Genomic DNA, 22500 nt, shown 5'->3' on the forward strand with positions numbered 1-22500 from the left:
TCGGCTCGCTCCCTCCGACGAGGGCCGAAGCCGGGAGGCGGCTGCGTGTCCCCAGGGCCGTGCATCGCGGCTCCGGCTCGGCAGACATTGGCTATGTACAGCCGTACATAGCCAATAACGAACCCCCCCCCCCCCCCCCCCCCCCCCCCCCCCCCCCCCCCCAAAGGCTGCTGCCTCCCCCGGTTAAACTTTGCAGAGCCCGGCGGTGAAAAAGCGGCCCCGGTCGCCCCCCGCCGCCTTTCCCTCGCCCTCGGGTTTTGCTGGAGGATGCTCAGGGGCCGGGTGTCCCCCCCCCCCCCGGCTCTCGGCCTGGGATGGGGCCTGGCTGCTCCCGCAGCCCCCAGACCCAGCCTGTCGCCGTCCCCATCCCTCCTCCGGCTCCCCGTGTGGGGCACGAAGCCCCCCGAGGTCTGCCCGAGCCACGTCGGTGGGGCTGCTGCGGCTCTTTGTTCTGGTGCTGGCTGCGCGGGGCTGCTCCTCCTGTGGGAGGGAGGAGAGGGGAGGAGAGGAGCAAGACCCCCAGGGCGAGAGGAGGTCGGGAGGGGGGCTTTTACCCGAGGCTTTTGGTCCCCATCGTGGGAAAGGGCGGCGGGAGCGAAGGGGGGAAAGTTGTCGGAAAGCTGGGCTCTGCCGTGCCCTCCCCGCCGTCGGGGGCTGCTTGTTTAGCCTGTACTTCGGGAGGGGACAGGGGGGTGACTACGGGGGTGTTGGTGCCTCTCCGGCCTTAATCCGCAAAGGGAATTGGGTTTCTGGGGAGCTGCGGGCGCTCACCCGGTGCCTTGCGGCGAGGTTTTGCCGTCGGGGCTGCGGTGCTCCTCAGAGGGCGGCTGGAAGCCTGCCCCGGCTGTAGGCGCTCGGCTGCACTTCCAAGGGCACGGACCTTTTGGGGGAAATGAGTTAGAGCCTAAAACAAGCGTGCTTCGGCGGAGCGGCTGAAATAAACCCGAGAACTTCCCCAAGGCGCCTTCCCTGCGGGGTGCGGGACAAGCACGGGGCCGCCCGGCCGTGCGCGGCTTCCCACGCTCCCAGCCTTGTCCCCAGCCCCAAAAAGGGCCCTGTCCGGGGGCAGCCCCGCTCTCCCCCCCCAGTACAGCCCCGGCCCGCAGCCGGGCCCGGGTCCCCCGCAGCGCCCCACAGCCGGGGGCCGGATCCTGCCCCCCTGCCCCGCTCTCCGCCGGCCGTCCCAGGGAGCATCTCCCAGCGGGTCGGGGCAGCGTGAACAGGGCCCCGGGCCGGACCGCTCCTCGCCCGGAGTTTCTCTTCCTCCTCCTCCTCTTCCTCCTCTTCCTCCGGGCACGAAGATGCGGGCGGAGGGGCCGCTTTTTTTCCACCACCCCCCCCCTCCCCCCCCCTTTTACCCCTGCCCGGCCGTCCGGAGCCGTCCCGGGAGCTGTAAGAGGCTCTCGTCTAAAAGTTCGGGGCTGTTTTCAGCCCGCCCGCCTCATTCATTAATTCCCTTTTCCCTCCTTGATTCATTCATGTCTGCAGTCATTCATTGCCAAGTCCATGGAGGCATCAGCTCCTTGGTCAGTAGGGGAGACGCACAAACAAGGATGGTGCTATTTATTTCCCTCTGCCTGTGGATTTCCAAGACATTCAAGCAGGCACAATCATTAAACTAATTTGTATTTGATTGTTTGGGCGGACGGGGGTGAATTTTATTGCACTAAGCATTCAAGCACGCACGCATCGCTGATTACCAGTATACATTAAATAAAGTTGTTTGTACACATTGTCTTACCACATATAGGCAGTCTTATTATTCTAATTACTCTAATTAGTGCATTGAAATGTTTTCTACTTGATTTGAGGAGACAGTGATTAGTTCTATTACTTCTTTTAACTCTTATTTCATGGAAAACTGTTGGTGCATGTTCCAATTACCTTATTTTTCTCTTTAATATCGTGCGGGCCAAAAATATGATGAAATAATAGCGTTGGCGGGCAGAAACTTTCATCTATTTTCCCCATTAAAAGAGCTTCCATTTTTTATAGTTTCCCCAGCAGATATGCACATATATTTTATTTTATTTATTTTTTTTTTCCCAGGCGATGGCAAATAATTATTTCTAGCCAAAGCAGCACGTTTCTTCTTCACATTTTCTTCTGTTAATGCTCGGACACGCTCTGCTTGGAGCATCCCCTTTTTACTTTCCTTTTTTTTATTTTTATTTTTTTTATTTTTTTTTCTCCAAAAAGGGAGTCGGAGGTGTATTTCACGCGGGCCCTCTTTCATAAAATTTAAATTAATGCCGCTATTAATTGATAAGATCAGTTCCTCAAACACGTTCCTTCGGCAGGGAATTGTAATTAAAGCCTTAATCCCGTTTGAGGCTTCTCCTTTCCCAAACCCTTTCTGGAGGGGTTTTTGTCGCCGTGCCCGGTGCCGGTCCCGGAGCGGCCGGACCCCGGCGGGGCGGGGAGGTCACCCGGTTATCGGGGCAAGCATCGGCACTATTGGGCCAATAGAGGTTTTGTGTCGGGTTTTGGTGTGTGTGTGCGCGGTTTTGCCTTTTGTGTCGATGTGCGAGGCACTTAAAACGAGACGGGTACAAAGCCGGCGGTGGGGCCGGAATCTCGCCTCCCTCTCACGTTACAGCCGGGGAGAGCGGCTGCTGCTCGGTCATACAGACACTGCTTTTGTTGTTGCTGCCTCCCCCTCCCCTTCCCGCTGTTTTGTTAAATAAATACGAAGGGGTGGGAAAAAAATACGAAAAAAAAAAAAAAAAGGGGGGGGGGAAAAAGTCCCGTAAAATTCTTAGAAGTCCAGGTCTGGAGGGAAATCTATGGAGTTACATAGGTAAATACTCGGCCTAGGCTGCTTATACTTTTAATATTTAACCTGGGATTACCCGGGATCTGAAGACGTGCTCCTAACCTTTGCCAATTGCCTATGCAGAAGAAATCCCGCAAGATGCACAAAGGGGAGAGGCGGCTGCCAATTGCCGCTGCCGAGCGGCTCCGAGCCGCTGCCGCTGCCGCTGCCGGAGCCCCCCCGGCCCTGCGCAGCCCGGCACCGGGACCGGGACCCAAAACGGGACCGGGACCGGTTTTTGGGGTCGGGACCGGGGTCGTGCTGGCGCGGCCTCGGGGCCGCCTTTGTCGGGATCCGGGGCGGGTGGGGGCTCGGCGGGGGCTCCCCCTGCCCCGCAGCTCGCCCCCCCGGACCCCGTTTTCTCCGCATTGCCCGAGGGTCCCGGCGGGGGGGTGCCGGTGTTGCGGGGCGGGGGTGAGTGCGGGGTGAAGCCTCCCGGCTCTTCCCCTTCCTGCAGAGCCCCGCCGCACATGGGGCGGGCCGGGCAGGAGCCTTGCATTGCCCCGATCGTGTGCAGCCCCCCGCAGCCCCCCGCAGCCCCCCGCAGCCCCCAGCCCCGTCCCGGTCCCGGTCCCGGTCCCGGTCCCCGCGGGGGCAGCGCCCGGAGCCGGGCGTGGAGCTCGGGCTCCCCCCAGCGGCCGCCGGGAGCCCCGGGCCGGGGTCGGGGGTCGGGGGTCGGGGGGTGTGGGCGCCCTGTGCCCCCCCCCCGCTGCCTCTCCCCCCTGCCCGGCTCGGCCCCGGTTCCCCCCCGTGAGGACCCGCCGGAGGGGTGCTGAGGGCGGGTGAGCGACATGTCGCGATAGCAGAGCATCCCGCTAGCTCGGCAAGCAAAAGGAGCCGAAACAAACCAGACCAACGCCGGCAAAGATTTAAGTTTCGGAGGACAGAGGCCGTCACGCCACAGGCAGCAAGCACTGCGGCACCGAGCAGGCGTGGGGAAACGGCCCGTTTTCCTGCTGAGCACCAGCCGAGGACCCGTCGGGAGGAGAGAAGCAAGGCCCCGTGCCCACGGCTGCACCAGAGGAGGTAAGAGGCAGCTGCAGCCCCCGACAGCTCGGCCCGATGCAGGGAGCCCAGCTCAGGGCAGGCAGAAAGCCGGAGAAGCCGCCTTTGTTCCGGGGACCCTTTGGAAACTGGAAGATAAGCGAGGCTTGGGTTGCTTGTCCATGGGTTTGGGGAACTGGATAACGCCATCCTCTTGTGCACCAGTTTCACTGAGCACCCTCGGCGCGTAACTCCCGTCCCAAACCCAGCAGCGATAAATCAGGGCAGAATCGGGGTGCTCACATGGAGCAGCCCCTCATTAAAATCCCAAATGCCTGTCCTTTAGCCGCAGGCACCCCCACACCATGGGCTGGGACACTTTGAGCTACATCCCGTGGCGAGGGGTCAGATCTCACTTCTCTCCCAGCCAAGCTTCCCGCCTGCCCCAGCCCCATAACACCTGCATGTCTCTGGGGGGTTGTCCCGGGTCAGGAACTGTCAGAAGCCAGAGTCAGAGCACCTGGAGAAAACGTGAAATAATTCTCTTTCACAGAGGTAGTTTGTCAGCTTACACTCTGGCTTAGCAAAGCAGGCATCTGCCTACATCCTACCAGCCACCTGAGCAATCACAGTGAGCTAACAAACTGCAAAATTACAGCGAGATTTAGCAAAGCACTTCTCTGCAGCTTCCGTGGTCGGAGCCCTGACCTGGGGCTGGGACTGCTGTTCCACCAAGTGCCCCTGGTTTGCAGGTGCGGTTTTGCACCAACGTGCGGGTCCCAAACACCCAGCCTGAGCATCCTGCCAGGGACTACCACATGCAGGGAGAAGTGCTTGCACTTAGGTGTCCCAAATGCTTTCTGTTGGAGATCGGAAGTGTTCAGGTGATGAAGCAGCTCAGTGGAATTGCTAGGAGGCAGCGCAGGCACCGGCTGGGACAGCAGTGAACATTGTAAAACACGAGTAACAGTCCCACCCCAGAATCCCAACCTGCCCGCCTATACAGAGGAGTATCCCTAGCAGACACGGCCTGTTTTCTCATTTCTGTTAGCAGTTTCAAGACAAAATCTAGCATTTATTGACTAAAAGGCATGGCCTTTCTGCCTTTGTGAGACATGCTGCTGGTCTGTGAGGGTGAGGCCGCAACAGGTACTGACCGCCTGGGAGACTGAAGGATGCAAGGAGGAGCTGGAGTCCCCTTACTCTCCCAAATTTAAACCCACCATCCACAGGAGACCTCTGGGAAAAATAAATAAATAAATAAATGTTTTTATGAGACAGTGTTGTTCTGAAGAGAAAAACAAATATGGCAAGGTGTGAGGTAGTACACTGGCTTTCCTGCAAAGGGCAGAGTGCACATTTTCACTTAGTCTCTTACAGCGTTGAAGGAAAGAAGTGCTTTTATCAATGACACGGCATTCAGCAATTTTAGATGGCAAATCGGGGTAACATGGGAGCGACGGGATGACATTTGCCACGGGTCAGCGTTGTGCTCACGGACAGGACGTTACTGGTGTGCGGCTCCACTCTGGAGCCATGGTCTGATGGTGCAGCTCCAAGGGCCAGTGCTCAGGCTCAGTTCCTGCTGGCTGAAAGACACTAAACGTGCCTAAGGGAAACGAAAAAGGTGGGTTGTCATCCCCACCCCCTGCAACTGACCCCTTGTTACCGGTGACAGGCAGCCCCTGGTCATTAGCTGGAGATCATTAATCCCGATCTATGGCTTCTTTCTGAAGATGTGCCATCTTGGGCAGTGGAGATGCAGATGTGAGAGCGTCTGCACCTTCTGGAGAGCAGCAGAACACCAATGGATCAATACCTTAACTTGAAAGCTGCTGTCATTCTCTGAAGAGACTGAATTATTTAAAAGTAAAAAAAAAAAAATTATCAGAGCTGCACTGTAGATCTCTAGGTTGGATCAGTACCCACTCTATTTTGCTCATTGAAATCCCATCTTTTAGCTAATTCAAAGATAAGTATTGAGTCTTGCATAACCCTCCAGCTCTCCGTGGATGTCATTAGTATGCAAGGCAGTCAGCGATCACAGAGGTGGAAAGGGAATTGCGAGTTTAGTCACTTGTCCCCGGGTCAGTTGGCAGGCACTGCACAGCCAGCAGCGCAGCCCAGGGCTTCCATCTCATGTCTCTGCACCCACCCACTGATGTTAGCCCTCACCCACTGCCTGAAAACGAGTGCCTCGTGCTCAGCACGAGGTAGTGGCTGCAGACCTTACAGAAAAGGTGTACAGAAAAGAAAAGTTGCTCCGAATCACCCTACCAGATCCACTGTATGGAAAAAAAAAATACAAATACTGAAAATAGCGTGCCATCGCCTTCAGTGAACCTCCGTCGGGGCAGGTAATTTTGCACGCAAACACCTTGCAATTCCTACACAGAGGTGATTGCAGAAATGCGATGAAAACGTCCAAACAGATATTGTATATATAGTAAGTTCTCTGAAGTTCATCTCAAAACGCTATTGTGTCAGACATTTTCAAAGTGCCCAATGAAGCAGTTTAGCACTGACTCTTTGCTGTAGTCAGAACAGCTGCTTCCAGCAAGAGATCCCCAAGAGCAGGTGTTGGAAAGTGATAGCAGACACCAGACTAAACCATTTTCAACAGCATCTTGAAGCAAGAATGAGAATTGCTCACATCAATCACACCTTCTTAGATGTAACACCACTTTCTTTTTATTCCTATTCCAGTTTTCATTAGCTCAGAGCTGCCTTTGATAATTTGTAGCGACTGTTAATAAGACTAATTTAGACAAGGTGCTCTCCATCCTTCTATGCAAGGCCTCCCGTGTTAAAATAACACCTGCCCAAGTTGTCATGTTTACTATTGGATACAAGTATCAGAAACAAAAACCTAAGTCATTTAAACTTAAATCACATCTTTCTATTGCATTCGGTGTAATTTTTGGACTATTTAATGTTTATCATCTTTTTTTTTTTTGTCTGTAGTGGACTTTGGTTGAAGCCCGTGAACAAAGCTAATTCTAAACACGATTTATCCTTCTTACTAAGGAACCACACAGACCATCAGTGGTCCCAAACAGGACTTGGAGACCTGGAAATGTTTAGGTATGCCGTTTCTTTTTCAGGTGGAGAGCACCTCCTGAGCCTGCTCAGGCACACCTAAACACGGGTGCTTCTCTTTCCTCCCAGCACTTCAACACCGTGAGGTATCCCGCACCATGTTACCTCAATATGACCGAAGAAAGGGGTCTGCAAATCCTTGCTATGGCTCCTGAGATTTTTTTTAAAGAAAAATACCCCCCCCCAGTGAAATATAATAATATGTATGAAGGAGAGGGATACATCCTTGTTGCAAAAATGCAGTTGCAATTGTTTTAGCTCCCACAGAAATCTGGCAGCTCGAAACTGCATGGCCACTGTGTCAGAGCATTTTGATTTCTACCTCTTCAAGACCACGATGGGAAACATTACATTAAAATCTGCTTATCATAACGAATGTCTGCGTTGTATGTGACAACACTTGATACTACCAGAGAATAAACATTTGCAGCATGCATGGTATCAGACCTACATTGTTTTACTTATATTCAATTAAGATTGCCAATTGCATCTTAAGGTAACAGAGACGCAGTGACACTTTTTGAACATTTTCACAGAACATTAAACATTCCTCAGTCCCTGCGGACTGATAACATGTAAAACTATGTAAGTATTGAGAACATGTAATTGCTTTCGCTTCCCCAAATAATAATGCACTTCTGCCAAACAATGATGTGATAAAGCGTACTACAGCCTCTCAGGCATTAAAACCTGGAAATCCTGAAATATTTTAAAATCTGGATTTACCTTTTTTTTTTTTTTTTTTTTAAACAGTTTGCATTAACAGAAGTGCCACACAGAAATGAAAAGCCACCTGATATGCCCACTTACGTGTGTACGAGCTATCAAAACTGCAGAAGCAGCACTAAGAAACTGGTATCTGCCAAGAACAGGACAAACAGACACCAAGTCTGAAACTGTACTTTGCCTGTATCAAAAGTCAGCTGTGCTTTGTCCACAATGCACAGAACTAGGGTCCAGCTTCGTCCTTTCTCTTCTCAGTAATCAGAAGCTACGAGCACCAGCATTCAGCTGCTGAAGACAGTTTCAGCACGTTTGAGGCGCTGCTGGCCTGAGGCAAAGTTGTGATACAAAAGCACGCAAGTGAAGCTGGACGCTCCTGCAAGTGCTGGAGATTAAAAGGAGCCTTAAGTAAAGTTTCCTTAGAGACACAAGAACACAACTCAAAGCGTAGTATTTGTTCTAGCAGTTTTTGCTGGAGAGTTGCCTTGAACAATTAAGCAGGCAAATCCAGCCGAACACTCTTAATATAAACTTTGTCTAGAAGAAAATGGTCACTGATTAGACCAACACCAATTTGGTAAGTAATTCTAGATCAGTAAACAAACTTTCTAGACAAATCATGAAAATAAATAAATAAATAAATAAATAAATAAAAAAGGAGGACAAAATCTACCCTAGCAGTTACTTCCAGTTCAGTACTCAGTTGTTCTGGACAAACTGAGTCCAGTTGAGAACCTGTCACCTTCTGCTTCCCATTTGCAAACCTACAGAAGTCTGCGAAAGCTTTGCTGAACTATTATCATCTTTTTGGAGTTCCACAGCACTTAGACACAAGTATATAACTACCTAACTACCCAACTAAAAGTATTAAAAATACTTTATGGTAATACCATTTGTGTTTGAGTAGGAAATTATTCCTGAAAGAAATTCAACTTTTTTTTTTTTTCTTGGAGGCCTCTTTTGGTACATTGTAATCTCCGTATTTTGCTTTATATCCCATCTGTCTATATCTGTCTGTTGCCTCTTGCTCTGTACCTAAATCAGAAGCTGTTTCAGGCAGCGAAACATTTACTGTTTGTTTAAAGCACCGAGATCTATATGCTTTAATAGGGCTACAATAATCTAAAAATTAAACAATAATACACTTTAAAAAAAATCTCACAACTTTGTATCTAAAAACATTCAGGAATAATATTTCAAAACGAACAAGGATCAAAATATGTTCAACCTGTTCTTCTAATGCATCATATTTTGTGATTTCACCATTTTTTCTTTTAAATGAGTGTACAAAAGGCCAATGAATGTAAACAAAATTTTATTTTTTGTCTTATTTATTATTTTATGTACACTTGGTATTTGGCAACACAGTCAAGGGGATACAAACTAAGTTTGCAAAGCAAGATAAATACTATAGGTTGGATATATATTCACATCTCTGTCACACAACATATTTCTGTCATCTTGGAATTAGCAGACACTGACGACTCAGCGAGGACATTGATTCCAACTTCTTTACACTGGCAGTAACAGAATAAAACTGCACAACACTGTTATGACATTTTAAATGATGCAGCGTATCAGAATAAAACAGGCCTAATTTACTAAATAGGATTAATCGGTATGTAAATAGTAATTCAATTTTTAAAATAAAAAGAAACCATCTTTGAACAAGTAATATAAGGCATTAGACTTCTCCATAATAAATACAGAGCTAACTTCTCTGTTTTGTATAGGTGTGCAGGTAAAACCCCTTCGCCACGTGACACCTTATATCACAAATATATGTCAAGTGGTATGTGCAAAGGTATTCAAACAAGGAGGAGCCAGGTGTCTGAGCCTGACCTGTGCCTGCATACGCACAGAGACCTTTGGGTTTTACATAGAGAAGATGCAGTGGTCAAATCTCTACAAAAATTCTACATTAATAACATACCTTCAGTTCACTATTGGTCAAGCAGAATACTGAGAGGAGAAAAAACGTCGTTTTGAAATGTAATCAAGTAAAACCAAAAAAGCCTCAGAGGAGAATACTAAGAGGAAATATAGAGATCACTCCAGGGTAAACACTGCTAGTACAAACTAACAGGAGCACAAAGCGAAAAATGAGGTGAATGTTGGGTGTGTATGACTTACAGAATGCCAGCACAGAGAACAAATTTGGTATCTAACAGTGTACATCCAGACACAGCTCTGGGCATACTCTCTATGCTTAGGACTGCAGCTCTGCAAAATAAGTGGATGTTACCTTCGTGGGTCCACAGCCCCTGAGCTCAACATCGGGAAACAGCCATGAAAAAAACATCCACGTACTGCTCCCCCCACCTCCTGCTTTTGATCTTGCGAACCAGTCTTCCACATGCCTTAAATATGTCCTCACTAGCTTTCGTAAACTAAACTTTCCAGTGTCTGCTTCTCAATAGACCTTAGCTAGGAACATTACTGATGCCGAGTAGGACGCGCATATGTTCTCATAGGCTGACAGAAGCATTAGGGCTTGAACCACCGTTATGAGGGAAAAGCAAACAACCTCGTTTTGGACGCAGTAGTGAGAGGAAGTATGTAAAATTATGGAGTTTTAAAACACAACCAAAAGTGGCTTTATGCTAATTCAAAACAAGACATTTGCACAACCAACATGCTCTCACCTTCTTCTTGTAACACTCACTGAAGTTTTTTGCCTGTTCCCTTCTGCTCATTTTAATACCCAAGTTGGGAGGCCAAAAGGCTTTAAACACTTAAATAGTAGAAAACAAAAGTCTTTTTAGTTTAAGCTGAGACATTTTGTAGGAAGGCATCATATACAGTTCAATCAACAAGCAAGGAAAGCTGTGGCCTTTGGTGGAAGCAAGAGAAGCTAGGGAGCTAACAAGAAGCATCAAGGGATAAGCAGCCTCTATCCAGAGCAAAGGGATCCTAAGAGACTAATTTCCTGACTTTGGTACCTACCCTAGATATTTAAAATTAGATGATACAAATATCCGCCAACTTTCGAAAATGTACTTAGAGGCAATTATCCCTTTTCCTTCTAATTTGTAATTAAAAAAGAAAAAAGAAGAAAAAACGTAACTTCCTTGTGGTGCTTTGGTGCTTGCACATGTAGCAGAACTATTTACAGATACTGTCCAGGACTGTTCCCTCTATTGCTGCTCTTCTACCTATTAAATAAATTAGTCCCTTTAAAAGGTAACACAGTAGCAGCTTGTTGTTTGTCAAACTCCCCTTGTGGCAGCAGAAAATGGAGAAAAATATCAAGTCAAACACCGTGCAAGTATTTTGTTGCTGGTTACTTGAGGGGCAACAAGGAGAGAGAAATCCTTTTTAAATAAATTCAGGTGCTGTGTTTGGGTATTTAAGTTTGAAGGCCTGGAAATGCCATTCCTTCTCACTCACACAAATAAACATGGGCAGTAAATGTCCCCAGGCAATTCACACACACCACTTGTGGAGATCAGGCCAGCCTCAACACACCCCAGCTGTACTATAAGCCTGTTGAGAAGACAAATGCAAAAAGCCACAAGATGCTAAAGAGTTGTGGTGGCTTTATGCTCACTAGGAAGAACTAGAATGAGACTATCAAATCAATTTCACTAAGATGGCTCAAGGGACAGCTGATAATTAGGACTTGTCTGTAAGTGAAAGTTAAATCTGGAAGTGCAAGGTCCCCTTGCAAACACACTAATTCCTGAATATTTAAATTCATTTTTGGTAACGATTCCAAAATAACTCCAAGCATAGACTAGCCATTAGTTTCCAAACCACAACCAAACAGCTATTTATTAATTTCCCTCTGTTCAATGCAGAGTAGTGTGTATCGTGCAGAAGTCTTTGGTGCAGCCATAAGGAAAGTAAGCCTAAATAGACCAATGTTCAGTAGAGGGAACCCATCTCCTGAGAGTGAGCAGAGGACCGGACTGACAGTAAAAACTGTCCTTAGCCAACAGCTCTTGACAATGGTACGATGGTAAATAATCACACAAGGGATGGTAAGTTCATCACATCATACACAGTACCTCCCTGAAACGCTCTGACAGCTCAGTGTTTCATAAACTGTCCTCTTTTTCATCTGCATTCGAATTTTCATGGTTTGACACTACAAATAGTTAATCACCATACTCAGTTTACAACAGAGTAAGCAGGAAAAAAGATGGCACTCAAGACATGGTGATCCCAATTTAGTATTTCCTAAAGTAGTATAGTTTCTAAACAGAAGCTAGCCTAAGTTTTGCCAGTACCCCAAAACAGAGACATTTATCTTAGCCCTTGGTGTAACTTTCAGACTTTAGAGTCAGAATAATACTACCATAAAAAAGTTGGGTGCTTTTTCTTTGTGCTTACCAAAAATTTGTTACATTTACACTTTTCCACTAACATAAACCAAAATATTACATCTCTTAAAAAAAGAAAAAAAAAAAAGATTTTTGCACCTACTTGTGACATTACAATTTTTAAGGTACTTGTGTGGCCAGCAGGACTAAGGAAGTGATTGTCCCCCTGTACTCAGCTCTGGTGAGGCCACGCCTTGAGTAAAGCTTTCAGTCTTGGGCCCCGTACAACAAGAAGGACATCAAGGTGCTGGAGTGTCCAAAGAAGGGCAACAAGGCTGGTGAAGGGTCTAGAGAACAAGTCCTATGAGGAGCATCTGAGGGAGCTGGGGCTGTTTGTTCTGGAGAAAAGGAGGCATTATGGATGGGGCCTTATCGCTCTCTACAACTACATGAAAAGAGGCTGTAGCAAGGTTGGGACTGGGCTCTTCTCCCAAGCGCCAAGTGATAAGACCAGAGGAAATGGTCTTAAGTTGCACCAGGGTTGCACTTAGGTTGGATATTAGGAAAAAATTCTTCACTGAAAGGGATGTGAAGTACTGGATCACAGGCTGCCCAGGGAAGTGGTTGAATCACCATCCCTGGAGGTCTTCAAAAAATGTGTAGATGTAGTGCTTAATGACATGGTTTAATGGTGGATTTAGCAGTGCTAGATTAAAGGTTGGACTAGATGACCTCAGAGGCCTTTTCCAATCTAAATGCATCTATGATTCTGTGATTTCTTCCTTTCCCTCCCTTCCACCACTTTCACCAATCAGTACCCTGACACAAACAGAACAACCAGAGTGCATGTCTCAGATTACAAAGTCACTGAGGGGCTGAGGTAGGAAGGGACCTCTGGAGGCCATCAGGTCCAACCCCTGCTCAAGCAGGGCCATCTACTTGACCAGGGCCATGTCCAGGTAGCTTAAGATCTCTGAAGAGGAAGACTCCACAACTACTCTGTGCCAGTGCTCAGTCAACTGAGTCAACAGGAGTTCCTGATGCTTAGACAGAACCTCTCGTGGGCCTGTTTGTGCCCACTGCCTCTTGTCCTGGCACTGGGCACCACTGTAAAGAGCCTAGCTCCCTTGACTTATTCCCCTCCATCAGATTTTCCTATCACCCAAGCCTTCTCTTCTCCAGAGCCTCCTTTTTGTTTTTACCTCAAAAGTACAGTCTGTATGGCCTCAGAAAGGACAAACTGCAAAAATCCTAAGCAACTAAATTTTGCATGCGTCTGCATGTGCATGTGCCTTTAAAAAAATAATGCAGGTGGGCAGTGGTAGGTGAAGAAAAGAATATTTTTTATGTAGTTCATAAAAAAGAAACAAAATTGTAAGAGACATTAGGAACTACTGCACAAGCATGTATATAAAACTGTGATATCAGTGTCTTAATGCTGAGTCTTGACCTAGAAATGTAAGTATGTGACATTTTACAGGAAACTAAATTTCTGGGAAAGGTAACTGCTTATCTAGAACAATGAATGCACCTTCTTCATGTCCATAAATAGGTCTGGCCACCTTTCCATGAATTTTCATACCAACCGTCTCAAAAGTCCCATTTGCTTCTTTTTCTCAACTTTCTTGGTATTTGGTATTTCTTTAGTATCCAAGGAAAAGTGTTTTTTTTTTTTTTTAATTTATATTATTTGCTTGTTTTTAGAAAAACGGAATAAAACATGCAAGAGAAAAACTTCATTCTTCACAAAGGATCCTTTCAAACTTAGGATGTCTTATGACAACCATCATTCTTAAATCAAATCAAGCTAGAGCTACACAACTCAAACAAAAACAACAATACTTTATCCATCAGCTAAGAAGATAAATACCACACCACTGTCTGCTATTACTGAGGCTGAATCTTCTTAAAAAGAGACATCTTGCCAAGACCCTTCTTTGAAGATCATGAGGCCCTTCACACACAAGACTCATGACTCGACCCTTCCTGATGTCAGCTATCACAACTTGTCCCATGCGTGGTAGTATTTAATTAAAAGCCCTTCTTGGACTTCATTGTCAAGTAAGAAATCTGAAATCACAGAAATTAACATCTCAGTGAAAGACAAACTTTTATTTTGGAAAAATGTTGACCATGTCTAACATAGCACATACAAATGCATTAAACCAGGAATCTTTCGCTTAGTAATATCAAAAGCTACAACTTACGGAATCATTGCAAGAGAGTAATAATGAACATGTAAATCAATACATAAAGCCACCCCCAAGTTCCATATAATAAAAATGCTACATTTTATCTAGTTTTTGTAAATTTAGTAGTCCTGCAGATGCAATATGGGAAACATATCCCATAAGATGCAATAAGTACACACAGTAAGAACCAGGACTGAACACACAATTTTTTCAAATGCACAGTGGGTAACATTGCTGATGACAGGAGAACAGTTAAAGTAGTCATAGGCTTAATTATAGCAACATGAAAGATTATCAAAATAAATGCAATACATTAATTCTGTTTTCCAGTTAATTTCATGCATTCACAGAACCATACACATAGCCAGTTAGGTACATGAAATTTTAAAATAGAGAAAGTGGATGCATTTCAATTTAATAAAAAAAGACACACTACAGGCATTGGCAAGGGACTCGGGGCAGAAGCAGATCCTGGAATTAAAAAAAATATATATATTTTTTAAGTTGTCAACATCTCTGATTTAATTCTTTCTGAATAGATTTTAGATGGTTTTGACATTTGGGGATGGATGTTGTTCCAGCCTTGTTTTTTGCTATTCCAAGGCAGGTAGTACAACCCTGGATGGAATTAATCTCCGTTTGGTATTCTAAAGAAAAGTATCTAACCTGAGCTAAAAATCACAGCTTCTGCAGTCTCCATAGGGGCTCTCCAGAAAATCATTCATTCTACTTTCCTTAAATATCTATCTTAGGAGAAGATTAATAGCTCTCTAGAGGTGCCCGGATTCCTCCCGTAAACCAAATGTCTAACTCTCAGACAGCCAGCACTCAGCGAGATGAATTCCACTCAGTGTACCATGATCGCTGGACATCTTACATCTGGAAAAGTTAGCGTGATAGCCATAAGGAAAGAAATGGGCAATAAATAGAATGGCTTTCCCGTTTTTTTTTGTTTTGTTTTTGTTTTTGTTTTTTTTTTTTGGTCTGAAATTTGGATATCTAAATACATGGATATTAAAAGGTTCTTAAAAGGTTCAAACTGCTATGTGAACTGTTCTTGTAAAGTCAAGCTCAGTAATGTACTTAATTGAGTGCATAATTTAAACAAAAGCAGCCCATCCATGTCCAGAGAGCTATGAAGTCTAGTCAGACAATTTGGGATTATGAATACAAGTACGTACACTATTGAATTAAAACCTTTGAGAGTTGGGAAGATGTTTTGACTGCTAAAGTTTTCATATTAACTTTTTAAATGACCAGAAGAATGAATGACATATCTCCCTACGTGACAGCCCATGCCAACTTCATACATATAGTACAGAAATCCCCCTTAAGTAGAAGAACAGGAGAACTTCAGAACAAGACACTTTTTTCCCCCCCAGGCATTTTAGCAATGTAATTTATTTTTTTTTAACACGTCACCAAAGCACATCTATTATCATGCTTCAGAAAGATAGATGAGATCAAAGGACAAGATAAGAAAAATAGAATATCCTTAAAAGCAGGATTTAGATAATGTAACAGAGGGATAGTCGACGGTTGGAGATGACGACCCAATTCCAGAATAATTAAATTCCTCTGACTGATTTGGCATCATTCATTTTGGATTAAGTGAAATTAGAACAAGTTTCCCTCTATATGACTGCTTCACATGGAGAGAGTCCACAGTAGTTATCGGACTTTGCATTCGCACTCTACCATACCCTGTAATATCTTTCATGTGTAGACAAACAAAAGGCACTGTGGCAAAGCAACACAGGAAATACTGGGCACCTAATGGCCAGGCTTTTCATGTTGCACAGATGGAGAGGGACTCAGTTTCTGTGTACAGTAGAACAATGTTTTAAAAACACAACTGCTACAAAACACCTTTGCTATTATGATTACTTCACAAAAGTAACTGATGCATGAAAACCTTTGAGATTTATACATAGAATGTATATATACACACACAACGTGTATATACATACATATATGTATAAATGGTATATATGCACATCTAAGTATAAAATAACTAAAAATACAGTGACCTATTCTTGCTTCATTGTGACATATAAGGAAGGTCTAAAACTATGTTATTTTCTTTTCTTAGAAATATCAGAAATGTAAAATCTGGTCTTTCCTCGCTTTGCTGGAAGACTTCTTGCCTGTATAAAGCCATAGCTAAAAGAGCTTTTAACTCACTGATTGAAGGTTAAGGTGTACAAGTATAGATGAAAGTATTCCCCAATTATTTCTCAGCTATTTGACTTTATTACATTATCAATAGCTAAGTTTTAAATGGTCCAAATAAAGAACAGACTTCAATTTATCTTTCAAGATAAAATAGAACATTTCTGACAAAACCAGCTTCAAAAAGAAGGCGCAACATAAAGAAAAAAATAGTATGAAAAAAATGTCAATTTAAACCTCCTTTATACTACCTAAAATGCAATAGAGAACAAAATCCTTTACACATACATGATTACAAAAACACTTAACTTGATTCGCTGATGCTGTAGTAGTGAGACTCTACTATTTACCTAGTTTACCAGTATGAAGGCACAACGGATATAACTTCATCCACATCCCATTCTATTTACATCGGAAAACAAGGAAGATCTCTAAGAAAAAAAGGAAATAAACACAGATGCACCCTGAGAAGTAAAATTTCTCAACAAAAACATTTGTTTTAAAATACTGTTCTTTGTAAACTCCTGTTATCTGAACCTGTGTTTTCCTACAATGCTTAATAATGCTTAATATTCAGTTACAATGAAAAATATTACTTGTAGATAAAAAACCATTAAAAGTTAAGTTCCCAGAAAAATAAATCAACCCAAACCTGATTGAAACAAATAAAGCCACAACACAGAATCATGCTAAAGCTGACATCTGTCAGTGGGGAAAAAAATATCAGAATTTAAAGATCTCTAACAATGTCCAGTTTAATAAAAAATGGAATGGCATAATATAGCTGGAAATCCCATAGTGCCATCTGTGTAGAGGAAAAAAATAAAATCAAAAAGCCAACTGTGTATGCCCATCTTCAGATCTGGAATTCCCAAAAGATTCTGTAAAATTAAAAAAAAACAGAAGAAAAAGGTCTTTTTATAAAATCAGATAGATGTTTTGTACCTGTTTCATGACATGGTTTATAAAGTATTGGCACCAGCACAAAATGTTCATAGTGTTCATTCAGGAGTCAGAGATTGTCAAATCTATAACATTTTGTAGCAGTCCTCTACTAGTGGATGGGTTTTTACTGCATAAATTGAAGTATTCTTTGCCAGGGATCTTCAGTGCAATAACGCATTTCTGCCAGACAAAATATTTTCCCTCTTCTTCCAGTAGGTAATAAGTGCCGTCGTGACAGTAATGGTGGAGCCAATATCAAATGACAGGCTGTACTTCATGGTCCATATTCATCAACAATAGCTAGAAAAGGTAAAACACTAAACTCTCTCTGTACATAGCAACATACTCTAGCCATGGTATTAAAGAAGAAAGAAAAGCTTCATCCAAGTAAGTACAAAAAGGAGGAATCTTTATAATTTGTCCATCAACACAGTTTTCCTTCTCCAGCAGCTAAACAGCATTAAAGAGAGAGTGCAACAGTACTTGGAGCTATCGCCTCTTGGAAAAAAAAACAAACAAAACAAATACCTTATATTAGTAAGTCACTAAATCATATTTGCCCTTGTTTCAAAACCACTGTATTTTCATTGCTGTTTTACTGAACAAAGATGCTTGTTCTTATACTTGATAGCAGATTTGATTCCAGCGCAAGAGACAGTTGCTAACACATTATCTCAAGTATTATTGGTGTTTTTTTTTTTTAAATGGTACTTGACATGATAAACAGATGTATCACAAACCAACAGTCTTCACCATGACAGAAATTTGAAAAGAAAATTGCTGTGGAGTTTTCTACACACCATCAGTTATGACACTAAGTACCTGGCTCAAACTTTATATCCAATACCAAGAAGCAGCTGGCAATTTTCTCTCTCGTTTCTGCTATAAGTTCAGGTGGAAGGTTCTTGCTTTTATCTGTTGTGTCGCTTAGGCTGGACTGTAAAACATCACTACATCTATTTCAGATGGAGGAAGGGAGAAAAATGTATCAGATACAGTTCATTGCCAAAAAAAAGGAAGAAGACAAAGTGTCTCTTCAATCCATTCTTACAGAAGCTTACGCAGTTTTTCAAATAAAAAAATTCTAGGCCTGATCATAAGATCTTACACTGCAGAACAAACTAAAACGCTACAGTATGTGTGTATGTATATCTGTAAACATTTATATATACATACACACACACATATACATAAAAGGAAGCACCCATCTTTTTCTTACTGCTAAATATTCAACATTTTCTTTTGTCTAGATATTAACATAGTCTACTGTCTATAACGCCCTATAAAGGGATATTTAAGATGTTTTTCATTTTCTTGTCATTAAAACCACATATATGGCAAGTATTTAAACACATGCAGTGCCACAAGTTAACAGAATAAACAATTATTAGGTACAATATCAACTCTAAGAAATGCATAATATACTTAAATGTATTTTACCCATTTGTGCAGATAATTAATACTCTCCACTATTTCATAGGGAATTTATACTCTTCTTAAAAAAGTCAGCACAAATTCACAGGAAATAACTGTCAAACGAATTCCATAGCAGCATATGTAGTGAGTCACTGGGTGAAACTCTTTTTTATGAACACGTTAGGAAAGTTGGCATTCAGTTCTAGGACAACTCTATTATCAATCTGTGAACAGAAGGACACATCGAGTAAAGAAAGATCTTTACAAGACTCCAGCAATTTTCTTAAAGATGCAGGGCTTACCATCCTTGTCCCTGTTTGAAAACAAAAAAGAACAAACAAATAGCAAAGTTAGTATCTTTTCTTAAAGCTGCTAATACTGCATCATCAAAAAAATTTAAACAAATATTATGCTATACAAGATTTTTTTTCCAATTAGATTTCAAATGAAAAACTTCTCAGGAAAAATCTTTGCAGATTTCCCCCCCCCCCCCAACTCAGCTGCTTAAGTCCACTACTTTCTCCTTCGGAGAAATGTTGCAACTTCAAGAGCAATTCCTAATTATAGAAGCTGACCAAAAGTACCCAAAGCCACAAGATCCAGGATCTAGATGCTAGGCTTTGGCCGCAAGCAAAATTGTATGCTACACTCGTGTCCTTGATTCATCATCAACTGCTCATGATTCTTCTGGTGATTCCAATGACTGGCACAGTACGCACTATTATTGGCTATTCCCATTATAAATAAGTCAGCAAGGCTTCTAGGACTCTAGATTGAGTATTATACCCAGAAGCATGCAAGAGCAATTCAAGTACTATCAGTCTTTCCTGTATATAGGATAACTGTAACAGAAAACACACTATTTCCCCCACTAAAAACATGACCATAGTGACCAACTATTAAGTTTCACATTGGGTCAAGTCAAGCATCGGATTCAGTCAGAAATAAAAAATATAGAAAAACACATCCATAAGCATGGATCCACTGCAGTTGATGGAAATCTAGTCAGCATAGTCAATGTAGCACATGATTCAGTTGACTGGGGTATGACTCAGTTGCCTGAAGTGAAATGCCTGGTGCCACCTGGGATTCCTTAAACCATGCAGGACATCCACACAGAGCTGGCAGACAAGCCACAGGACTGACAGGAGATCCACGCCTCACTGGAACAGCTGACAGCCAGGCAGGTTACTCTGGGCAAGTAAATCAAGCCTAGATGTTTACGGTGGGCTACATTGCTCATAAAGGTCATCCAACATGACTGTAGACATCTATTGGTAGATAAGTCAATTTACACACAGCTCTGTCTTGAACTGAATTTCACCTCAAAAAGCTATCTAGTCTAGTATCTTGTCTTTGGCAGGGCCAATAATGCTTAAAGCAGAACCAACAAAAATAGATGCAACAACAGATTTTTAAAGTAGCCGTTCACTGGTAGATACTCTCAACTGACAGAAACTATTGATTTAGAGATTTCTGAAGCTACCTTTCATGAATGCTACTACTACTTTTCTGAACTCATGTATATTTATGGCCCCTCTCCTAGTTCTACAGTTTAACCGTATTTGGTGTTCAAAAAGGAAGTCAGCTTTAAACCCACCGTGTATGAATTACAATAATTAAGGGACAATGAAATAAAGAAGCAGTGAGAGCATTCCCATTTCGCTTTTTCTAAGTCTTTCATAAGCTTGATGGAACTGTTTTCCTTTTCCTTCATTATCAAGCTTACTAAGTATCATAGCATCACTTTGCAAATCTTCGGTCTCAAATTCTTCAGCTTTAGATTATTCTACCCTGTATGCCTGTGCATTATCGACAAGCTCTGGTACAGCGTTATTCATCCCTTTGCCTGAACTACTCAAACAGATCAGACAGAGATCAGACAACACCTACCACAGTACAGACCCTGGGTGAACACAGTAGTGATTGAACTTCAATGTGCAAAAAGACAAAGCATCCTTAGCCTCTGTTGTCCGTCCCTGAAGCACCTACTCTAAGAGGGAAGACTGCTAAGTTTAAAAACCAAACAAACTTGGTAAAGGTTTTTGAAAGTCCAATCCTATATGGACTGGATCAGCATTCACCACAAACTCCAAGGAATTCTAGGTTTGCAAGACATAACCATGCTTATAGGGATGGAACTCTCTTTCAAAATATCGTAACATTCCTCATGGCCACTGATTCTCTTCAGTATGGCTGGTTGCAACCAGCTTACACAAAAGATAAACCCTACTGTTTTGTAGCTTCTAACCTACGCAAAAGATAGTGCCATGTTTGTAAACCTTCACTCCTCTAGTGAAGAGGCTGATTAATATGACAAATCACGCACCATAAGAAAGATCTCAACAGTCTTGTATGTGAGCTCATTTAGAACTGCTGCATAAATACCATTTAGTCCTAACAATTTATTATTGTTCAATGTATTGATTTGTTCAAAAGCTTCCTCTATTGGCATTCCAATTTAAGACAGTTTTCCAGGCGAATCCCCTGGAAAGAATGACTCTGATGGCAGCCTACTTGATCCCCCTTGCAGCAACTGGAGGCAACAACAGTTTTCCTGGAAAGGCCTTCTCCTGAGTGGCCACATCAAATCTTGATCATCTACCAGTCTCCGCAATTTTCCTGTAAACTTCTTGTAACACATGTGAAATACATTTTCAGCATTTACCTTTAGCCATTGGTTCCTTAATACCTCATTTCTGCCTTACTGTGATGTTGTTTTACTCCCTAGAATTCATTTTCCTGTTTTCCTTCTTTGAACAGGCCCCATTTCCAGAAAGATGCCTCATTTTTTAGTTATCTCCTGTACTCCTCTGCATAAACAAGGGGATGTCTAATTGTGCTTTTCACTTCTTCTATGATAGGTTCTCAGATTAGATGTTTTGGGACATCCTTTGATGTTATCTGTAAACAGGCTTTGCTATCATGCCCCCATACTTTACCTCACCTACATAGAGGTAATCAAAACATTATTATTGTAATTTTTAACTCCCTTGTCATCACACCATCTGTCACCACAATGGTCAACTGGTTGATGTAACAATCCCTATTGCCACACACAAATTCTGTGATATGCTTTAGCTACATATTGACTTGACCGTAATTTTACCATAGTACCACGGCACTATCAGAAGGATCTGCTCTAACACTCCAACTGAAACTCTGAGCATTATGCTATTCATCTTTCCACCAAGCCTTAAAATTGATACTGCAATTATCTGAACTTTGACAGCTGTCCTGTGGTTTCATTTAAGACCAAGACTTTTTAATGTATTTGTAACTGAAATAGGTCATCTTAAATTACATGCTTTACTGCACCTCTTCCTTTTTTCCTCCTCAGACTTAAAATTTTGTCTTAGGAAAGACCTTTCCCAAAGCTAAAAAGGCCAATCCGGTTGGTGTTTGTATATTCACACCACAGGATTAGCAAACGTCATCCACAGTATTACTCTGATTATACAATGTACAAGTAATGATACATACATTTCTCTAAAGCACATCCAAAAGCATTGCAGAAGTGTGAATAATATGGCACTTTTTTTGTCTTTCAAAAATTGACAACATATCATGCTAGTTACCTACGTAACACATTTTGGTTTAGTTTGGAGGCTTTTGGACCTTTGCTATTTACTAAAGTATTTCCTACATGGACTAATTGCCCATTTCTCAAAGTAAATACATAACCAGTGTATTAAAATCCACTACTGGGTTTTGTTGTTCAGTTTATTCTCAAGAAAAAAGTCTTCTGGTATCCTCTTCATTAAAGACACTGACTAATGATTTGTTTGCTAGAGCAGTTATATTTATTAGCTGTAAATTATTTAGTTTATCATATATAAGGTCCTCAAATTCTAGAGCTGTAAAGGAGACTTGTGTATAACAGCTTTAG

The 22500-nt window shown here is 43.0% G+C and overlaps 1 protein-coding gene across 7 annotated transcripts in view; it reads right to left on the bottom strand.

Annotated features, from left to right (window-relative positions):
- Positions 1-17900: 17900 nt before the first annotated feature.
- Positions 17901-22500, bottom strand: part of FBXL4 (F-box and leucine rich repeat protein 4) — a 52200-nt gene continuing 47600 nt past the window's right edge. For 4 of the 7 annotated variants that reach the window (XM_040551578.1, XM_040551576.1, XM_040551581.1 and 1 more), the window contains exon 9: positions 17901-18924. In XM_040551578.1, coding sequence (XP_040407512.1) covers positions 18761-18924 — 164 coding nt within the window. In that variant the 3' untranslated portion in view covers positions 17901-18760. The remainder of the gene's footprint in view (positions 18925-22500) is intronic. The other 3 variants (XM_040551582.1, XM_040551579.1, XM_040551583.1) reach the window with 3 other exon arrangements.

Source organism: Cygnus olor, chromosome 3 (genome assembly GCF_009769625.2).
Source record: "Cygnus olor isolate bCygOlo1 chromosome 3, bCygOlo1.pri.v2, whole genome shotgun sequence".
Lineage (NCBI taxonomy): Eukaryota > Metazoa > Chordata > Aves > Anseriformes > Anatidae > Cygnus > Cygnus olor.